This window comes from Rhinoraja longicauda, chromosome 5 (genome assembly GCF_053455715.1).
Source record: "Rhinoraja longicauda isolate Sanriku21f chromosome 5, sRhiLon1.1, whole genome shotgun sequence".
NCBI lineage: Eukaryota > Metazoa > Chordata > Chondrichthyes > Rajiformes > Arhynchobatidae > Rhinoraja > Rhinoraja longicauda.
The window spans coordinates 28008060-28029159 of NC_135957.1; the positions used below are offsets into that span (position 1 = coordinate 28008060).

The following is a 21100-nucleotide window of genomic DNA, read 5'->3' on the forward strand; positions in this document are numbered from 1 at the left end:
ATTAATTCAATGGATTATTATGCCCAATAGCACAGAAAGATTTTACATCATAACCATTTAGACATCTATGGAACAAGGCTACATATGTTACAAAAGCCTTACACGTCAAAGATATTTATTCAAAACCAGTAAAAACATTATTGACAGATTCTGGATTAGTAAGGGTGTCAGGGTTATGGGGAGAAGGCAGGAGAACGGGGTTGAGAGGGAAAGATAACTCCTGACACCTTTACCAATCAAGAATCTGTCAACCTCGGCCTTAAAAAATATCCATTCACTTGGCCTCCATAGCTGTCTGTGGCAATGAGTTCCAAAGATTCACCACCCACTGAGTTTCCTTGGTTGTCCACAAAGCAATATCTGTGCCATAAATGATACTTTATACCATGGAGTAACCTGCAGACCCCTCAAAACTAAATGCTCATTCCTCCAGCTGCTCCCTGCCAGGGACAATATGTATTAGAAACATAGAAAAATAGGTGCAGGAGTAGACCATTCGGCCCTTCGAGCCAGCACCACCATTCAATATGATCATGACTGATTATTTAAAATCAGTACCCCGTTCCTGCTTTTCCCCCCATATCCCTTGATTCCTTTAGCCCTCAGAGCTCAATCTAACTCTCTCTTGAAATTCCCCTCTCTCACAATAGAATGCATCCATTAAGAAGTGTCTACATTCAGTATTACAGACAGTTCCAACCCCGACCTGAAGGATTCTGACACATTAATGTTATGATGACTGTGACCTTAAGGCCCACTGGCAAAGTAATTCTAGGCTGTCTCTTTGATTGCTGTTCTGGGTGAAACAGGTGGTATATATCATACTAAATTTGCAGTATAAGAAAATAACTGCAGATGCTGGTACAAATCGAAGGTATTTATTCACAAAATGCTGGAGTAACTCAGCAGGTCAGGCAACATCTCAGGAGAGAAGGAATGGGTGACGAAGTCTGAAGAAGGGTCTCGACCCGAAACGTCACCCATTCCTTCTCTCCTGAGATGCTGCCTGACCTGCTGAGTTACTCCAGCATTTTGTGAATAAATACTAAATTTGCAGATACTTGATGAATTGTTCTTCACCTTTCCAATGGATGCTGCGTTAGGAAATGCAGAAAAACAGCAGATGCCAGAATTTTCAGCAAGGTCAGATTCATTCGGTCTGAAGCAGGGTTGTGACTCAGAACATTGGCAGTCCAATCCCTCCACAGATGCAGTATCGCTTCTCCAGCACTTTCTCATTTTGATACATTTGATCTCATTCTTTATTCGTACAGGTATCAAGGGTTATGGAGCGATGGCAGAAAAATAGGATTGAGAGGGAAAGATAGAAATGCCATGATTGAATGGCGGAGTAGACTTGATGGGTCAAATGGCTTAACTCCGCTCCTAGAACTTATGAACATGAACTATTTGGAAACCTACCTCCCAAATATCCACGGCAGATCCAAACTCCTTCAGAGTGCCCTTGACTCCATTCTACATTTCACTCTACTTTGTCACTTCAGACCCTCATCTACATCCTCATCCTTCTTCTCATTCTCCCCAACACATTGCGCTCCTTGAGACTACATGGGGCTAACATTTACTGCAGAAGCATTGAAGACATTGTCAAATCCTGCAACTGAATCAAAACAATGTTAAGTGGAAACAAAGATCAACTAGCCTTGAAGACTTGTGTTGCTGCAAAAGTAGGGTTTATTCCTGCTACTCAACCCTTTGATCTATGAAAATTCATACTGAAAGTGCTTGTGTCACTTTCTGGGAGAGCAGCAGGGGAATAGTTTACTTCATCCATGATATGCAAGTAGCAATATTCCTGGAGCCTGAACAATCTTCTGTATTGTAACTATGTGCAAATTAGAGTCATGCTGAGCACCACTTATAAATGCAACTTCCCATCATGATGACAGCTCTGCAAGTGATGATCATTGCAGAAAACTCAGCTACTAATAGTTTTTTTTTCTAAGCTGGAACTTCTGAACTGCAGGGCGGTGTCAGAAGTTATGCTGATACACTGTAGCAGACAGCATGGCTGCTGGGATGGGAACAGTGGGGAAACATGGAGCAGTTAGGTCCAATTCCCATTGCTCGTAAAGGCAGGAAGGTATCCTTACCTGGACCATGGAGATAGCCTGCCCTTTAGTAAGGATTCCACAGCTGGCTTCAGAGTTGGTCTTCCCAACAACGACGGGTAAAAAGGGTTCTAAAACTTGCATTCAAGTAGTTCTTGCAATGGTGGCAACAACAATTCCTTTCATGCACATGGAGGTACTGTTTCATGGTGCACTCTTCAAATTATCTGCATGGCTCATAAAAGCCGTGTTCTACAAGATTGAATTTCACACCCATAATGTTAAACTAATACAACAAACACACTGATTGACTTCATGGTGGACATACTCTGTGATTCCAGAGATTGTCAGCATCACTTTCACTAATGTACTTCCCAATGTCACACTGGTACAATCTACCCTTTGCATTTACATACCTGCACTGGATGTGATTTAGGAAGCAAATTATCACCAGTGGTGATAAAGGGTGTGGCCTGCTCAAATTCTGCTGCCCGATTTTTCTTTGTTAAATTTATCAGCAGTTAAATATCTTCATCGTTGCATTTGAAGAGGTAAGTGACGTAATCAAAACTTAAATATTGAAGAGCAAAAGATTCAATGAGTCAGTTTAAGGATTTTAATGATCATCTACTTGTTGATGAATCATAGTTGATAACATGGTGACAGGCCACTTGGCCCTGTTTTCCCATGTCCATGCTAATCTTTTGTTTAGTTTAGTTTTGAGATACAGCGTGGAAACAGGCCCTTTAGCCCACAGAGTCCGCACCGACCAGTGATCCCTGCACATTAACACTAGCCTACACACACCAGGGACAATTTACACTTATACCAAGTATACAAGCACAAGCCAATTAACCGACAAACCTGTACGTCTTTGGAGCATGGGAGGAAACCGAAGATCTCGGAGAAAACCCACGTAGTCATGGGGAGAACACACCAACTCTGTACAGACAGCACCATAGTTGGGATCAAACCCGGGTCTCTGGCACTCTTGTTTTTGATACCATCAACATGGAAAATGGCTCAGACTATCTATTCTCTGCCTCTCGTAATATTATGTACCTCTATTATGTGAAATATCAAATATGTAAACTTATATCTTCCTGAAGATGGGTAAGAATACATTTCTGAATCTTTAGTTATTTCATTGGCCAGAAATTAAAATTCTCTGCTGGGTTTTTTAAAAAGTTTTATTTTAAGAAATGTGAACGTTAATGGGGTGAATCATCCAGATTATAACCTCGGAAGGTGCATTGCAATATTCCTGGGTTAAGATGTGTTTCTGATGTGTTTTATTTATTCCATCCAGGCACCGTCATCACCCTCTTCACCTTCAGCTAATGAACCAAAATTTGAGAAACGTTGGTTAGATGCCTTATCTGTCCCTTTGTCAATGGCTCGAGTCTCAAGATACAGGGCTGGACCAGATCAATTAAGGTTTGTTATCCTGAGAAGCAAAGACTGAGCAAATTGGGGCACTTCTGATGTTGTTTTTTTGTACTGATGTTCAGTTACAATATGGTACAGAGTTGTTTACAATGATGATGAATTATCATATTTCTATATATCCCCCAAAATGCTTTTTTTTCAGATTAATTGAATGTGGGAGTTAACTTTAACTGAAGTAAAGTTAAATATAACAGTTTCTTAGCTGTACTGGCCAGCAGTAGCCCCGTCAAAATTGCATTTGATCAAACAGCAGCCCCATAACATCTTCTTTTGAAAAATAATTGTAGCTTTGTGAAATTGGGTCTAAGATGAGTCATTTCACAGCTTTTTAATTATTGGCAAATTGTCTGTACATTTCTCTTTGTACTGTTTCCTGCAAGAATATTGTGCTTCATTATTATAATTTATTATAGAGTCACAGAGCACAGAAACAAGGTCTTTCAGCCCAGCTTGTCCTTGTCAAGATGCCCCATCTAAGCTCGCCCTATTTGCCCACATATCCCTCCAAGTCTTTCTTATCCATGTGCCTGTTCAATGTTTTTTAAATGGTGTTATTTGTTCATTCAAATTTGTTCATTCAAAACGTAGCCCTCAGCTTCATGTGAAATCATTCTTAAACCTCTGCCCTCCAGTTCTTGATTCCCCCAACCTGGGAAAAAGATTCTGTGCATTTACAGTACCCATCTATCCCCTCGTGATTTTCTTTATCTCGATAAGATCACTCCTAAGCCTCCTGTGCTCCAAGGAATAAAGTCCTAATCTGACCAACCTCTGCTATAGCTCAAGCCCTTAAGTTCTGGCAACATCGTCAAAAATCTTCTCTTTCCTGCTTAAAGGCATTTTTCTGTAGCAGGGTAACAAAAACTGAACACAATACTCCAAGTGCAGCCGCACCAACGTCTTGTACAACGATAATATAACGTTACAACCTCTATACACAATTCCCTGACTGATAAAGGTCAGTGTACCAAAAGCATTCATCCCCACCTTAGATACCTGTGACACCACTATCTGGAAACTATGTAACTGTACTTCTAGATCCCTCTGTTCTACAACACTCCCCAGGGCCCTAATCATTCGGAAGTCAGTTTGTTTCAATCCATACACTGCCTCTGATTATCAAACTGTTCATCCAATGTCTAGTTCCAGATGGGTGAGGTCCTTCAGAAAGTTAACTTCACAAGGACTGCTAAACATTAATTTCAGCCGCCATCACAGATTCTTGTCCCAATCCACCAATTTTATCCACTCAGGTTTACTCGAGTTGAATAGTTTACAATTTTGGCATTTTGTTTTACCCAAAGATTAACCTCCATCTTCCATTCTCTCTGCGTTATGATCACCTAATTCTACCTCTGTCCAACAAAGGGAATTGACTCAAAACATCACCTATTCCTTTTCTCCTAAGATGCTGTCTGACCCGTTGAGTTGCTTCAGCATTTGCTGTCTATCTCTGTAATATTGTCTATGTAAGTCTTGTCGTTCTCCAAAAACTGCAAAAACACACCTGCTGGCTTCCCAATTTCCACTCTCTCATCACAAATTTTGTTAATTCAAAATCAATTTGTTCCATGCTCCTTGTACTTACCGATAATAACTCTTGATTTACGACACCTCATTTCTATAACTCTCTACCATGCATTCAAATCCATCCAACTCTCACTTTTTCTTTCATCTGTAATGTCTTCCGATCCTATAATCCTCCTCCAAATTTGATTTCCACTATCTCTGGTCTCTTGCTCAACTCAAGTTTGTCACCCAGCTGAACATAATGTTAGAATCATAGAGTTATAGAGTGATACAGTGTGGATACCTTTGGCCCAACTCGCCCACACCGACCAACAATGTACCCGCTACACTAGTCCCACTTGCCTGCGCTTGGTCCATATCCCTCCAAACCTGTCCTATCCATGTACCTATCTAACTGTTTCTTAAACGATGGCATAGTCCCAGCCTCAACTACCTCCTCTGGCAGTTTGTTCCTTACACCCTCCACTCTTTGTGTGAAAAAAGTTACCCCTAGGATTCCTATTAAATATTTTCCCATTCACCTTGAACCTATATCCTCTGGTCCTCGATTCCCCTACTCTGGGCAAAAGACTCTGTGCATCTACCCGATTTATTCCTCTCATAATTTTGTATTCCTCTATAAGATCTCCCCTCATCCTCCTGCGCTCCATGGCAAAGGGACCCACAGCCTACTCAACCTCTCCCTATAGCTCACACCCTCTAGTCCTGGCAACATCCTCGTAAATCGTTTCTGAACCCTTTCAAGCTTGTCAATATCTTTCCTAAAACATGGTGCCCAGTTCTACTAAAGGATAATCTATAATTTTGGCTTGCTTTTTTCGGGGGTGGAGGTTAAACGATAATTCACTCTTCATGGATTTTTGTAGTATATTAGGTACGAACTATCCATTCAGTTTGCCAGCTACAGCTTGAAACAATGTATGTCTCATAGGAGTTGTTAAATATTCATGTTATTGGGAAGAGGAAGGAAGAATGCCAGGATTGCCATAACTGCATCAGAGGAAGGATGCATCCAACTGTATTTGTTTTCTGCTGCTTTTGGAGGTAAAAGCAGAAGAAAAGTAGAGGCTTTGTTTTCTTAGCAGGTTATGATAATGGTGCAGGTTGTAATTTGACCAGAAAGTGAGTTCCAAGATAGCACGCTAATTCCTGTGGCTATTACAAAGTATCTTTCAATTTTGATCCTTAAGGCTTATTCTAGGGTGCTGCTTGAAACACAGTGATCTGTGCTCAGTTAATAGTGCACAGATGTTCCGAGCATGTAACAGATGCATCGTGCTGCCACAAATAGCAACTTTGTCATTTTCCCCGTGGACAACCAGCTCGAAAGAATCTGCACTTGTATTATATCTGATGTTTTCAGGATATCCCAAGTGCTTCCAGCCAATGGGGTTTTATTGGTTAGATCAAAGTGCATTTCAACACATTGCAAGATCTGCTGGTGTACAGGACAATACAGATGGCATCTGTGTAGCCCCAAGTGTTTCAATGTACAATAACTATTCATGAAACACAAGAGCCTCTGTTCCATCAATTCTGAATGCATCTGTGACCCTCTGCATCTGTCGTCATGTCATACAGCAAAGAAAGAGGCCCTTTGGCCCATTAAATGAATGCCAACTATTACTCATTTTTCACTAATTCGACATTAATCCCATTTTATTTTTTTCCATTCCCGTCATTATTCATCAACGCGATAGGGGCAATTTACAGCGGTCAATTAATCCACCAAACTGCATGTTTTTGGGATGAGGGAGGAAACCAGAGCAGGGTTGATTTTCAGATTGGAGGCCTGTAATCAGTAGCGTACTGTAGAGAATAGCCCTCGATGCACTGTTGTTTGTCATCTTTCGTTTAGTTAGAGATACAGCGCGGAAACATGCCCTTGTCCCCACCGAGTCCGGACCGACCAGCGATCCCCACACATTAATACTATCCTACACACACCAGGGACAATTTACAATGATACCAATTAATGTACAAACCTATACGTCTGTGGAGTGTGGGAGAAAACCGGAGAAAACCCACGCGGGTCATAGGAAAAATGTACAAACTCCGTACAGACAAGCACCTGTAATCAGGATTGAACCTGGGTCTCTAGCGCTGTAAGGCAGCAACTCTACCGCTGCACCAAACAAACTTTCCATCCTCAGCCTTCTCCACTGCCAGGGTGAGGCCAAACACAACTTGATGAACAACAACTTATATTCTGACTGAATAGACTATAACCCAATGCTATGGGTATTAAATAGTTAATTTTAAGTCACCCTGCCCTTCTGGTTTATATCGCCTTCTCTCTCCTCTGATCTCATCATTTTTGCCCCCGTTCCCATACCCCTTCTTGCCTTCTGCCACCTTTTCCATTTTTATTCCACAGCCCCTTCTGTTAACATCCACCTATTTCACACACATCTCACTTGCAGGCTTCTGTCTCCCCCAGCTGATTCTGTCCCATTTGCCATTCACCTCTCCCCTAATGGCTCCTTATTACCTTCCTTACTTACTTAGATTCCTGTACTGGTAGCCTTTGTGTTCCTGGTTATCACCTTCAGGCAGCTGTCTTCACCTTCACCCTCTCCCTCCCTCACCTGGCTCCATCTGCCTTAATTTTTTCTCTCTTCTGTGTGCATCCATCCATCATTTAACTGTTTCTACCTTTCACCTCCACTCCTCCTCCTCCTCCTCCTCCCCCTCCCCTGCCTGGCTCCATATTCCTGTCAACCTTCACCTGTCCTCGGCCCATTAATCATCTCTCCCCTCCTCCTCTGCTCTTTATACTTGCTATCTTCCCTCTGCATTCTCTGTCTTGAAGCAGGGTTTCGACCCGAAACATCGACCATTCCTTTCCATTCACATAATTCTGTGTCTCTGATGCAATGTGATAAAGATGTGAAGAAAGTGTTCAGCGAATCTATTCAAGGTTCCTGTAGCCTAAGACAGAAAATCTTTTCTCTTGAGCTCTTGGTTTAATTTCTCACACTTTCAGTACGTGGACTACATTTTTAATATGATTTTATTTTGTGTTAAAATCAAACAAGAATAAAGATACGTTTTGCATTTGACTGCATTATCCTTCCAGCTGAAAAAACTGCAAAAGGGCAGTAAATGTTGTCGAATTTTATAATGCTGCCACCCAAATGAAGATAGATACTGGCTAATCATTGGGGGTTGGAATGCAAATAGGAGAGAGTGAGCAAGCAACAATTTGTAACCAATGATGCTCCCCTTGTTAAATCTTATCTACCTATGCTAACTAGATTGATCAAGCTCTAAATTAACCTACTTGCAAAGAAAGAGTATTGCGTGAAGCAAGCTGCTGTATTTTCATTAATAACTAAGTACTCTGCATTATGAAAAGAAAGCATGTTCAGCAGATACTTTTATTAGGACCTAAGATGGAAAAACCTAACAAGAAAGTCATGAGAATATGTTGTAATAGACTGTGCAATCTAATCCACAGCAATAATTGTAAAAGTTCCATTGAATGTCGAATGTGATGTCGTTCTGCTATATGACTGGCCTTCCCATTGTGCCAAAATCAGTGTGAAAACCAATAAAGAAATATTTTATTCAGGGAGTGAGTTTATGGGGATTTAAAAAGTGAATTGTTCATCATCTCATAGACATGAACGGCCGCGGGACACCATTCTGCTTTAGTTAAACATTTTGTTCAAGATGGCCGCGGCGTTGTGTTTGGCTGCCTGCCTTAGTATGTTTCTTTTTTTTTTTCCTAATCAGATGTGCAGCACTTTGGTCAACGTGGGTTGTTTTTAAATGTGCTATACAAATAAAATTGACTTGACTTGACTTGACTTGCACCTGATGCCTTTTTCTGGTAACTGAGCAATATGTGACCAGACTTGCAATACCCACTGAAATTGTTATGGATATGCTCCATTTTCATTATTCACTCCATTAAGATTTATAAATTTTACAATATTAATGCCAGTGCACAGCGGTAGAGTTGCTGCCTTAAGGCGCCAGAGATCCAGGTTCGATCCTGACTGCCAGTGCTCTCTGTACGGAGTTTGTATGTTCTCCCTGTGACACATTGGTTTTCTCTGGGTGCTCCGGTGTCCTCCCACACTCCAAAGACATACAAGTTTGTAGATTAATTGGCTTAGGTAAAATTGTAAATTGTCCCCAGTATTTGTAGGATAATGTTAGTTTGTGGTGATCGCTACTTGATGAGGACTCAGTGAGCCGAAGGCTCTGTTTCTGCGCTGTATTTCTAAACAAAACTAAACTAATGCCGCTTAAGTATTTTATCTGATTAGAATTGCATTGTGGGGTTTTTTGTGATTTCCATTCTTCTTGCTGTTCAAAGTTGAACCCTTTCAGAAAATCTTTGCTTGAACGATAACAAAACCATTTCGTAGCTGTGAAATATGCCTCGCTAATCTGGCATTTTCTAATCTGCAGTAGTATAATGTTCTGGGTGTGGGTCGTCTTCAAACTAATTTTAAGCACTGAAGATCAGTGCAGATGACAGCCTTCCTGGGGTCGACAGTCTAGAACAGATCCGTGGTACTATGGGGAAATTACTACAGCCTTTGGAGATCCATTAGTCATAGGCATGTCATTAGCCAGGGCTGTTGCCAGGACTTGCAAATTTCAACGTGTATCTCACATGGACTGCATCCTCCATGGTGTCCGGAAAAAACCCATCTAATAGGGCGCTGCAAACCAGGTAGGAAATGGAACAAATTATTTTGGAACTTCATAACATTAGAAGCTCGGGATTAAGGTCCTCCATGCGGAATCTTAAAATTTGTGGAAGAAGTCTTAAAAAAAATAGGGTCACAAAAGTTCATATTCGTTGGATTATTTCTAATACCATCCCAGGAACTCTAGGATGTGCTGAAGCTGGGATATTTGTCTCAAGGCAGAGAAAGTTAAGAAAAAAAAACACAGCACTCTTCAAAAACATGGATAATTCTGATAAATGTAATAACGTGAATTTGTTCCTGTTGCATAAAGGCATCCAGACAGAATGTGGTTGGCAACGTGAAGAAGCATTAGCTTGTAGGGGGTGATGCGTCACATGAAAGAGAGGAGAAAGCAAGTTTAAGAGGTAATTGGGTTTATTTATGTAGGGAGAGAATTCACCAGAAGGAAAGGGCAGGGAGTGGGACTAATAGCTATCATAGCAGATTGGGCCACAAGTCCTCCTCTGCTGCACTATACATGTTGGCACAATCAGAGGGTGAGTTCTATCCCATTGTTTAACCCTTCACTAAATTGTACAAAAGGATGGAACTTACACAAAACATCTGAAAGCCTGCACTCCTTCTTTGATCTATTCCCACAGCAAGGCACTGATAATCAGGATCTTTGACCAGACCCTGGAAATCATGACAGCACACATCAGTGATAGAATTGACCACCAGCTCCAGCACACTCACACAGCTTTCAGCTGGCTACTGAGAAAAATCACATTCAGCGATCAAGATCTCAAAACAAGGGCCAAACTGTTGGACTTCGGAAGATCTTGCAATAAACCTCACCATCATATATGCTTCGGAGGCATTGACTACTGACAGAGGACACCACGAACACCGGAGAAGTGCTACTAATGTAATCTCCACGAAATCTTGCTTCCTAGGCTCATGAACCACCATCAGTGCCATCTCCTAGGTTAATATCCCCACCAATGAGCTGTGATCACACTCTATCTGTTTCAGGTGGCAGGGCATACTGTTTTCATACTCGCCATCTTTAGTCAAAATTGGCTCCTCGAGCGCCAAATAGCAGGAGATTTCCAAGAAAACGGACAAAAAAAGTCCATTTAGGAGACATTTGTGAGGCTTTTAGATAGGCACGTGGATGTGCAGGAAATGGAGGGAGATGGATCACATGCAGGCAGCGGAGATTAGTTTAACTTGGCATCTTGTTTGGCACAGACATTGTGGGCCAAAGGGCCTGTTCCTGTGCTGTACTCTTCTGCGTTCTATGCTGAAGGATATTCATCCTTGAAAAAAAAAGTGACATCCTCACCAATTCATGGCCTGCAATCTCACAAAATGGCAAAGAAGGATCCAGGATTGACCTGAGTACCTCTATGAGAAGAGCACATGGCGAGTATTCAGAGGCAGCATCCAACATGCCAGTTAGTCAGCCACCTGTCCCTGTCTGGACAGAGTTAGAGGATCCAGCACACAACTCTCTGGCACCTCCGAACACACAGAAAATGTAATGGAAGTAAGCTGTCCTCAACCCCAAAGGATTGCCTAAAAAGTAGTACAGTTTACTATAGGTTTGTGAGTCTAACCATAAAAAACACTCTGAGTGGAAGATTATTAAGATATATGCTTGTTTAAGTATTCCCAATAGAACAATTAGGTGCAGCAAGCAATATAAACACATTATCAAGTTTTATGCTACAAGGATAAAACTCGAGATACAATTTCCCAAGGCTTTAGAAAGAGTGCTTAGTGTTGGTATAGATCGGTAATTCACGTGTTTATGGCTGGATTGATTTTTCAACTACAATAAGATGACAGACTCTGAAGTTTGCCCTTGCCCTAAGCATACCTTGGGTGAAGAACAACAAAACATTATTATAAGATATATTTAGATCCAGTCTGTTGCTTACAATTTTGTGATTAACAATGAGAGCCAAAGGTATTTCAAAACAGTAAAGCATTTAAATCTTATTCCAGTTCTTTTTCTCTTTGGAAAAATGTGTGATTCGAAATGGCCAGTCTCAATTGTATGCAGATAACTTGATCATCTATATTCACAGTTCATTATTGTCCTTTCTAATCTGTGGTCAGGTCAGTTTCATCTGTTAATTGGATCTAGCTAAGCAAAGAGTTCAATGTTAAGGGATCAACAATTCCCGTAGTGATATCACATCTGAAATCTAGCTGATCACACTCTCTATTACACACACTCTCCCTCTCTCTCTCTCTCTCTCTCTCTCTCACATGCTCTCTCACACACTCTGTCTCACACACTCTCTCTCCCACGCACTTTCTATCTCAAACACTCTTTCTCCCACTCACTCGCACACACTCTCTCACATTCACTCTTTCTCAGCCAGATCTGGCACTCTCCCTCACACACACTCTTTCTCACACACACTTCCTCTCTCACACACTCTCTCACACACGCTCTCTCTCTCACACACACTCTCTCTCACACACAGTCGCTCTCTCACACACTCTCGCACACTCACTCTCTAGCACTCACTGCCTCACATTCACCCTCTCACACTCACTCTCTCACACATTCTCACAAACTCACTATCTCACACACTCGCTCTCTCACACTCATTCACACTCACACACTCATCTTTATCAAGGTTTCACTCACACTCTTACACTCTCACACACTATCTCTCACACACCTCACACACTCTCTCTCACACACTATCTCTCACACCCTCTCTCTCACACACTCTCTCTCACATACTCTCTCTCACACACCTCACACACTATCTCTCACACACTCTCTCTCACATACGCTCTCTCACACTCTCTCTCACACTCTCTCTCACATCCTCTCTCACATTCTCTTTCACACCCTTACTCACACATACTCTCTCGCACACTCTCTCACACTCCCTCTCTCACACCCCCTCTCTCACACACCTTCTCTCACACACTCTCACACACACTCTCTCTCACATTCTCCCTCACACTCTCTCTCACACACTCTCGCTCACACTCTCACTCACACTCTCGCTCACACTCGCTCACACTCTCTCTCACACACTCTTTCTCACATGCTCTCGCTCACACGCTCTCGCTCACACTCTCTCGCTCACTCTCTCAGTCACACTCTTTCTCACACACTCTTTCTCACACTCTCACACACCCTTTCTCACACACTATCTCTCACACACTCTCACACAGAATCCCTCTGCCATGTTTTGTTTGCCATTGTGTCAGTGACAAATATTGTAATCCTCTCCCCACCTGGTTACATCTCCCCATCATCCCCATCTCATCTGGTTCCACATTTCCCTACCAGCCCGTGCCTCAATCTTCCATCTCACTTCCAGATACTGGCTTTCCTTTACTGTCCTGCTCAGTCCTGATGCAGGGTCCTGACCCAAAATGTTGACCATCTCTTTCTCACAATCTGCAACACCACCAATTGTAAACCATCCATTTTCGTTTCATCTGCAAAGTTACTAATCTTTCAGTTCATCTTTATCAAGGTTTCAGATTGGTGATGCTCTCAGTAGGTCAGAAGAAATAATTTTGCAGGATTTACCATAGTATTTGAACAATATAGGATTTGATTTTGATCTTGACCAAGTACTTTGAGATGAGCAGCTGTGGATTTGCTTACAGTGCATTTCTAATGAGTTTCTCCAGCACTTTGTTTTTTTTGGTAATTTGCAGTTCTTTGTGTCAACTTTATAGACAATAGACAATAGGTGCAGGAGTAGGCCATTTTGCCCTTCGAGCGATCATGGCTGATCACTCTCAATCAGTACCCCGTTCCTGCCTTCTCCCCATACCCCCTCACTCCGCTATCCTTAAGAGCTCTATCCAGCTCTCTCTTGAAAGCATCCAAAGAACTGGCCTCCACTGCCTTCTGAGGCAGAGAATTCTACACCTTCACCACTCTCTGACTGAAAAAGTTCTTCCTCATCTCCATTCTAAATGGCCTACCCCTTATTCTTAAACTGTGGCCCCTTGTTCTGGACTCCCCCAACATTGGGAACATGTTTCCTGCCTCTAATGTGTACAATCCCCTAATTATCTTATATGTTTCAATAAGATCCCCCCTCATCCTTCTAAATTCCAGTGTATACAAGCCTAATTGCTCCAGCCTTTCAACATACGACAGTCCCGCCATTCCGGGAATTAACCTAGTGAACCTACGCTGCACGCCCTCAATAGCAAGAATATCCTTCCTCAAATTTGGAGACCAAAACTGCACACAGTACTCTAGGTGCGGTCTCATCAGGGCCCGGTACAACTGTAGAAGGACCTCTTTGCTCCTATACTCAACTCCTCTTGTTATGAAGGCCAACATTCCATTGGCTTTCTTCACTGCCTGCTGTACCTGCATGCTTCCTTTCAGTGACTGATGCACTAGGACACCCAGATCTCGTTGAACATCCCCTCTTCCTAACTTGACACCATTCAGATAATAATCTGCCTTTCTATTCTTACTTCCAAAGTGAATAACCTCACACTTATCTACATTAAACTGCATCTGCCATGTATCCGCCCATTCACACAACCTGTCCAAGTCACCCTGCAGCCTTATTGCATCTTCCTCACAATTCACACTACCCCCCAGCTTTAAAAGACTTTAGAGCAGATATCTGGATAGGAAAGGTTTAAAGTGATATGAGCCAGGCACAGGCACAGGCAAATGGAACCAGTTGACATGGGGTATCTTGGTAGGCATAGACAAGTGGGGCCGAAGGGCCTGTTTCTGTGTTGCCTGACTATGAATTTATGATTATGGCATATCGCTTGACAATGCATTGTGTCAGGACCATGAGAGAGCACTTTTGTTTTCCTGGACTTTTCTTTCTGGTATTCCTTCTGAAATATTGCAGAGGGATCATCTAATATTTCATAATGGTAAACTGTTAGGATTATAAATGTGCAGGCATCTTTCCCAACAGTTCTCTCACTCACTTTAACTTCAACCCAATAAATATAGATCCTCTCCAGTAGCTCGTCTTATACCAAGCCAATTAACCCACAAACCTGCAGGTCTTTGGAGTGTGAGAGGAAACCAAAGATCTCGGAGAAAACCCATGTGGTCACGGGGAGAACGTACAAACTCCATACAGACAGCACCCATAGTCAGGATCGAACCCGGGTCTCCGGCGCCGCAAGCGCTGTAAGGCAGCAACTCTACCGCTGTGCCACCGTGCCACCCTCCTATTTCTAGATCAGAGCTGTACAAAGCAAAATGAGTTGCACTTCATATTTTTGTAGCTTCTAATGCTAACTAAAATACCTTTAGAAAGAACGACATATTGGATGAAGCTGTATATCAAAGGATATCTGTGATTTTCAGTTGTACAGCATCAAAGTATTGAAATACTGATGGCTCTAATTTATTGTGAATGATGACCCTATTCTCCTTGCTGTCTGCAAGTCTTGTTTTTTTCTGGATGAAGATGAATCTGGTCCAAAGGCAAAATGACAGTTCTCCCAGCTAATTAATGAGCAAATCCAGACCTTGTAGTTTTCTAGGTCATTCGGCTTTGTGAATGATAGAATTAGGAGTAAATGCCAATCCAGATTCACCAAGCTAAATAAAGCAAGCAGGTTTGATTTGGATAAAATGGGTCAAAGCCAAATGTTTGAACTTAAATCTTTATTTTAAACAATCAGAACAATTTCAGGTTTCTGCATTGATGAAGGTAAACTTCCAGCTCCTCTGATGAGTTTCCATCATTGCCTTAAATTAGTTCTAGCAGACGGAACTGAATAGCAGACAGCATTGGGAGTCTGCCATCTTTATAGTTCTTTCCTTAAGCAGAAACACCAGTGCTAAATGCAATGTTAATGTCGATGGTGGAAGTAGAGAAGCCCACACGGTATAGGTTGGGAGTTGAGTAGGAAGGAACTGCAGAAGCAGACACCGAAAATAGACACAAAATGCTGGAGTAACTCAGTAGGTCAGGCAGCTTCTCTGGAGAAAAGGAGTAGGTGGTGTTTCAGGTCGAGACCCTTCTTCAGACTGGTCTCGACCCGAATCATCACCTATTCCTTTTCTGCAGAGATGCTGCCTGACCCACTGATATACTCCAGCATAGGTTGGGAATTAATTCTTTAACTTTGCAACCCATAGTTCAATTATGTACAGAATTACCTTCTGAAGTACCTGGCTCTATTCTGACCTAGGCAGACCTTGCATGACAAAGAAGAACTAATCCGAGCAAAGTTAGAGCTTTTGATACATTGCACAATGCATTGGCACTGGGTGATTAGTTTAGTTTAGAGATACAACATGGAAACAGGTCCTTCGGCCCACCAAGTCTGCACCAACCAGCGATCACCCTGTACACTAGCACTATCCCACACACTCAGGACAACTTACAATCTTTACCGAAGCCAATTAACCTTCCAGCCTGTACGTTCTAAATGTGGGAGGAAACTGGAACACACAGGGAAAACCCACACAATCAGGGGAAGAATATACAAACTCTGTACAGCTCTGACACCGCTGCGTCACCGTGCCGCCCCTATGATGATGAGTTGAAGTGCATGCTTGATTGAAAACATGTTAAACTGCATGACAGATCAGCAGTAGACTGTTCATGTACAACATCAATGTAAGACATCAAGAGTGAAAGCAGCACATTTCGTGCTCTTCTATGCAGTTGAGCGAGTTCACTCCCTAAATGTTGATGTAGTTGCATCCAAACGGTGAACTAACATATGCTGTGTACCTTTGTGGCTGGAGCTGTTAATATAGAGATGTTCAAATGAAACTGTTGCTGGCCTAGTATACAGACTATTGAGATTAGAACCCTAGTTCTCCACTGATGACATAGAGCTGGTGGTGGAAGGCTGAAGGAGAACAGAGTGCATGGCCAAATCAAACCCCATTAGAAATATAGACCTTTCCTGAACCTGAAAGAACCTGCCTCTGTAAGGTTACCCCTCACCCTCCTATGCTCCAGTCCAGCATATCCAGGCTCTCATTTAATTCAAGCCTCCAGTCCTGCAATCATTATTATGAACCTTTTTCTGACCCTTTTTTCAGTTTAATGACATCTTAACTGTAGCAATGTGCCCATGAACTCCTAAAGAGACCATCCTTCTGTGTACAGCTAGTAGTATCACTGTCAAGGATATCTTAATGCAGCTACTGGGTAAGGTATACTTACTGCTAAGATCCTTCAGAAAAAGGGACGAGTCAAGAGAAAATTGTTGAAGAAAAAGGCGGCAGAGTCATGCTGTGGTAGAGTTGCTGCCTTACAATGCCAGAGACCCAGGTTCGATCCTGACTACAGGTGCTGTCTGTACGGAGTTTGTATGTTCTCCCTGTGACTGCATGGGTTTTCTCCGGGTGCTGCGGTTTCCTCCCACATTCTAAAGACATGCAGGTTTGTAGGTTAATTGCCATCTGTAAATTGTCCATTATGTATAGGATAGAACTAGTGTGTGGGTGGTTGCTGGTCAGCATGGGCCGAAGGGCCTGTTTCCACACTGTATCTCTAAGCTAAGCTAAAAAAAAATTGCCCGGTGTTCAATGTTTGTGAATGCTTTATGTTAGTACTACTGCTATTCTGGGAATATTTCTTTTAACATTTACACCTGGAAGCTAGATGGGGCATGGGGGACTTCCATTTAGAGAGTATGTGAAGAACCATGGCTCTGACAATGAATAGTCTCTGAGCTGCACATTGTTCAGTAACTAGGCTGGGGTATTAAACAATGACCTTCTGCCTCGGAGGCAAAAATAAACTTCAATTAAAGTAGTTGTAGCGTGTGCTATAAATAATAATTATGAATTTGCAGAATTTTTAAATAGTGGCCATTTATAGGATGTCCTGTGGGATTTGCAGGCTGAATCTAGGATGAATTAATAACCGTTTTTAGCCTCTAGACAGGTTATTATTAATGGCTGTGGCTCTGCGTGGGGCTCATTCATCAGTGGGATCCTGCAGGAATAAATGCCAGGACAACTGCTCTTCATCTTTCCAGTGATGTGACCGATGGTGCAAGGGGAATTGGCCTAAACCTCAAGGGTGGACACAGAGATATGCACAGGCATCAACGCAAGAGAAATAATTCCAGAGTGCTTCAGAAATAGGCATGAATCTCATTAACGTTTTATTTAATACAGATAAACTTTGATAGACAGTGGCAACACCAATCATTAGTCCTCTGTAAATCACAGATAGTTAACCTGCAGGTACAGCAAGCAATTAGTAAGGCAAATGGTACGTTGGCCTTCACTGCAAATGACTTGAACAATGAAATTGACTTGGGTCAATTTAGTTTATGGCCTGTAGAGACTACACCTGGAATATTGTGTACAATTCCGAGCTTCCTACCTAAGAAAGTATTTACTTGACATGAGAGGAAACATCTTCACTCAGAAGGTAGGGAATTTTTGGAGTTCTCTACCCAAGAAACCATTGAAGGTTCTGTCATTATTTATATTTTGGAGCGGTTTTTATATTTTAAGGCGATCAAGGGATTATGGTATTACTTGAGGAAAGTGCTGTGGAAGCCAAAGATCAGACATGATCTCTTTAAATGATAGAGTAGGGATAAGGAATGAGCAACCTTCTTCCCCTTTAAGTTCGGATTTATTTAATTTGGCATCACGTTCTAACATGATAAAGAAACGGAAAATCCATAAAACAGAGCACAAAACTTGCCAGAGTATTTTTACAGAGAACAGTCTGTGTATTTTTAAGTTCAAGTGAATTTAAATGATATGCTGGGCTTTGGGGGAGAAATCTATATAGTGCGGAAGGGTGGGGCTGGATCACTGACATCAACTTCAAGATTTGTACATAGGAGTAAATTCTAATCCTGCTGTCAGTTTCATGATGATATACAGTATACTGACAGTTTTGTTATCATTATATCCATAAAGTCCAGAGCTAAACAGTAAAGCAACTTAATAGAGACCAGCCCATCAAGTCATAATCCAAACATGAACATGATCTGAATACGACTATACGACAATGTTTTATACAGGGATCAATCATCCAGCCTCTTATGTTTCTGTGCAGACATTTACCCTCTCAATCATAAGCAACTCAACATACAAATCATTTATTGCTTTTACTGGGATTTTGATCCTTATTGCTGCTATTGTGGTCCTTATTTTCACCAGTTGTCACGTCTTGCTTGATATTCATGGATTAATTCCCTTTGTTCCTGTTGGCATGTTCAAACTGAAAAAAAACGTGTTTTTCTTGAGACCAGAAAGATGATTTTTCTGAATGCAAAGCTGCTGAGATCTCTAAGAGCTATTTCCCCCACACTTTCCTCTCTCTATGTTGCTATTGGTCTGAAGATGCTGCACCAAAGCAGAAACACCCCAGGATGTGATAACATCAAACTAGTGAGAAACAGTGATCGATGGTCAGCATGGACTCAGTGGGCAAAAGGCCTATTTCCACACTGCATCTTTCAATCAATTCAACGCCAAAGGTTTGGGTCATGCTTGATCCCATAAAAGATTATTTTATTGTTAGTAGTCCCATGGCCTCTGGCGCCTAAAATCTGAAGGGCAACAAACTCACCAGAATATCAATAATTGCAAGTTTGCTTCCCGTGTTACCCATTATCCTATAAATGGTCATGTCCCAGTTCCTGAAATTCTTGGCAACACATTGCTCCTTCTTGTAACAAAGCAATTAATTCAAGTTTGCCACATTTCTTCCACCTTTAGTTTAGTTTAAAGATACAGTGTGAAAACAGGCCCTTCGGCACACCGAGTCCATGCCAACCAGTGATAACCCCGTACACTAACTCTATCCTACGCACTGGGGACAATTTACAATTTTTATTGAAGCTAATTAACCTATAAGCCTTTATGTCTTTGGAATGTGGAAGAAAACTGGAGCACCCGGAGAAAATTGACAGGGGAGAGCCGGTGGATGTGGTGTACCTCGACTTTCAGAAAGCCTTCGACAAAGTCCCACATAGGAGATTGGTGGGCAAAATTAGAGCACATGGTATTGGAGGTAGGGTACTGACATGGATAGAAAGTTGGTTGACAGACAGAAAGCAAAGAGTGGGGATAAATGGGTCCCTTTCAGAATGGCAGGCAGTGACTAGTGGGGTACCGCAAGGCTCGGTGTTGGGACCGCAGCTATTTACAATATACATCAATGACTTGGATGAAGGGATTAAAAGTACCATTAGCAAATTTGCCGATGATACAAAGCTAGGTGGCAGTGTGAACTGTGAGGAAGATGCTATGAGGTTGCAGGGTGACTTGGACAGGTTGTGTGAGTGGGTGGATGCATGGCAGATGCAGTTTAATGTGGATAAGTGTGAGGTTATCCACTTTGGTGGTAAGAATAGGAAGGCAGATTATTATTTGAATGGTGTCAAGTTAGGAAAAGGGGACGTACAATGTGATCTGGGTGTCTTAGTGCATCAGTCACTGAAAGGAAGCATGCAGGTACAGCAGGCAGTGAAGAAAACCAATGGAATGTTGGCATTCATAACAAGAGGAGTTCAGTATAGGAGCAAAGAGGTCCTTCTGCAGTTGTACAGGGCCCTAGTGAGACCGCACCTGGAGTACTGTGTGCAGTTTTGGTCTCCAAATTTGAGGAAGGATATTCTTGCTATTGAGGGCGTGCAGCGTAGGTTTACTAGGTTAATTCCCGGAATGGCGGGACTGTCATATGTTGAAAGACTGGAGCGACTAGGTTTGTATACACTGGAATTTAGAAGGATGAGAGGGGATCTTATCGAAACGTATAAGATTATTAAGGGGTTGGACATGTTAGAGGCAGGAAACATGTTCCCAATGTTGGGGGAGTCCAGAACCAGGGGCCACAGTTTAAGAATAAGGGGTAGGCCATTTAGAACAGAGATGAGGAAAAACTTTTTTAGTCAGAGAGTTGTGAATCTGTGGAATTCTCTGCCTCAGAGGGCAGTGGAGGCCAATTCTCTGAATACATTCAAGAGAGAGCTAGATAGAGCTCTTAAGGATAGCGGAGTCAGGGGGTATGGGGAGAAAGCAGGAACGGGGTACTGATTGAGAATGATCAGCCATGATCACATTGAATGGCGGTGCTGGCTCAAAGGGCCGAATGGCCTACTCCTGCACCTATTGTCTATTGTCTATTGTCTATTGTCTAAAACCTACGCAGTCATGGGAAGAATGTACAAACTCCATAAGGAAAGCACCCATAGTCAGGATCGAACCCGGGTCTCTGGCGCTGTAAGGCAGCAACTCTACCGCTACGCCATCATACTTCCCCATACCTGTTCAGTGCGCTTCACCTATTTAATATTTTTGTGATAAGAAATGAAATCACACAGAAGAATGAGCTGAAGCAAATTGCATGGTCCAGAATGTACTGCTGCTGAAGTAACTGATCTTCACTGACAGCAAACAAAACTAGAAAGAGATGT

General features: G+C 42.1%; 1 protein-coding gene across 1 annotated transcript in view; it reads left to right on the forward strand.

Annotated features, from left to right (window-relative positions):
- The window catches only part of sntg2 (syntrophin, gamma 2), a 307771-nt gene that overhangs the window by 227562 nt on the left and 59109 nt on the right, over positions 1–21100 (forward strand). The window contains exon 9 of the mRNA XM_078400085.1: positions 3382–3509. Coding sequence (XP_078256211.1) covers positions 3382–3509 — 128 coding nt within the window. The remainder of the gene's footprint in view (positions 1–3381; positions 3510–21100) is intronic.